Genomic DNA, 2,092 nt, shown 5'->3' on the forward strand with positions numbered 1-2,092 from the left:
ATGAGAAGTGTGCACAATAGGGAATGGCAACCCAAGCTGACAGCTATTACGGAATCAAAAGATTTGAAAACCATGGATCTTGCGACCTTGTTCGGCAAGCTCCAAGAGTATGAAATGGAGCTAACTAGAATAACCTTGAAGGAACAAGCCATCAAGAAAAGCAAGGGACTTGCCTTGAAAGCCTCAACACCAAGCAAAGAGAAGGATGAGGAAAAAGAAGATGGAGATTCCGAAAATGGTCTTGACGAAGATGAGATGAGTCTCTTCGTAAAGAAGTATGGAAAATTCTTTAAGAAGAATTTTTCAAAGAAATCTGCATTTCCCCCTAGAAGAAGATCTAAAGATGAAGGATCATCACAACTTACCATCACTTGCTTTGAATGTGGAAAAACCGGTCACTACAAATCGGATTGTCCAAATAATCAAAAGAAAGAAAAATATGAAAAGAAGCAAGGCAAGGATAGAAGGAACTTCAAGAAGGCCTATCTTGCTTGGGATGATGAATCTAGTTCTTCCGATGATGATTCCAAGGAAGAAGCAAATCTATGCTTCATGCAAGATGGAAGACCATCGGAGAAATCAAGCAAAGGAACTCAACATATATGTCTAATGGCAAATGAGGACAAAAATGAATCCGAAACCGAGGTAAACTCATCTTGCTCTACTTTTTCCCCTTCATATGATGAGTTGTCTGACATGTTTGAAGAAATGCATAATGAAACACTAATACATGTTAAAGCTCTTAGAGCATCAAGAAAAACTATTAATTCTTTGGAAAAACAAATTGCATCTTTAGAAAAGGAAGTAAAAGAGTTGAAGGATGAAAATGAAACTCTCAAATTACTTGATGCTAGCATTGATTGTATTAAATGCCTATCTTCAAATGATCATGCATTTTCATCATCATGTACTTCATGCAAAGATCTAAACAATGAAATTGATGATTTAAATGAAATTCTAAGCAAATTCACATGTGGAAGAGACAACTTAAATATGTTGCTTGGTAAACAAAGATGCATGTTCAACAAATTCGGTTTAGGCTTTGACACTAACACACAAGAAAAATCATATAAAAACTTTTTCATTTCACCATCCTACATGACAAGTAGCCCATTCATTAAATGTTTTCATTGTGGTGGAAAAGGTCATAGTGCATCCACTTGTAAAGTTAGAAAGAATGGTATTGTTAGGCAAAAGAAAGTGTGGGTTCCTAAGGGAACTAAGCCCAAGACTAACACACAAGGACCCAACATGGTGTGGGTACCTAAGATTAAATCTTGACTTTGTGATGTAGGTTTGTTTGAAGGATAAAAGCTTCAAGTGGTACTTGGATAGTGGTTGCTCAAGTCACATGACGGGAGATGTAACTAAGTTCCAATCATTCACCAAGAAAGAGCATGGACACGTTTCCTATGGAGATAACGACAAAGGAAAGATCCTCGGTATTGGAAAAGTTGGTAACTCCTCCTCCGTTTCTATAGAAAATGTTTTGCTTGTTGAGGGCCTTAGGCATAACTTGCTTAGCATTAGTCAATTGTGTGATAAAAATTATAAAATTATTTTTGACTCGACCTATTGTAAAATTGAGAGTCTAATTGATGGGCAAGTTAAGTTTCTTGGTCATAGAGTGGACAACATTTATATGATAGACTTAGATGGTATGCCTTCAAATGACGATAAATGTTTGATTAGTAAGGAAGATGACTCTTGGTTATGGCATAGAAGAATAACACACATTGGCATGGGTCAATTAAGCAAATTGATATCCTTAGACTTAGTAATTGGGTTACCAAAGCTCAAATTTGAAAAAGATAAAGTTTGTGATGCTTGTCAAATGGGAAAACAAGTAAAGGCTTCTTTTAAATCAAAAAATATTGTTTCTACCACAAAACCTTTACAACTTTTACATATGGATCTTTTTGGACCAACTAGAACCATGAGCTTTGGTGGCAATTACTATGCCTTGGTCATTGTGGATGATTATTCTCGCTATACTTGGACTTTATTTCTTACATATAAAAGCGATGCTTTTAAATCATTCAAGAGACTAGCCAAGCTTATTCAAAATGAACTATCTTCAAATATTACTTGC

At 35.6% G+C, this 2,092-nt stretch overlaps 1 protein-coding gene across 1 annotated transcript; it reads left to right on the plus strand.

Annotated features, from left to right (window-relative positions):
* On the plus strand, nucleotides 1-1,658 carry LOC133304943 (uncharacterized; the record flags this gene model as incomplete). The annotated part of the gene is made up of 3 exons (XM_061505030.1): nucleotides 1-1,003; nucleotides 1,145-1,206; nucleotides 1,295-1,658. Coding segments are annotated over exons 1-3 (1,429 nt in total), but the record flags the coding sequence as incomplete, so codon positions are not given.
* Nucleotides 1,659-2,092: the final 434 nt, after the last annotated feature.

This window comes from Gastrolobium bilobum, unplaced genomic scaffold (assembly GCF_033153095.1).
Source record: "Gastrolobium bilobum isolate Gb01-03AN ecotype WA unplaced genomic scaffold, APGP_CSIRO_Gbil_v1 utg107878, whole genome shotgun sequence".
Classification (NCBI taxonomy): Eukaryota; Viridiplantae; Streptophyta; class Magnoliopsida; order Fabales; family Fabaceae; genus Gastrolobium; species Gastrolobium bilobum.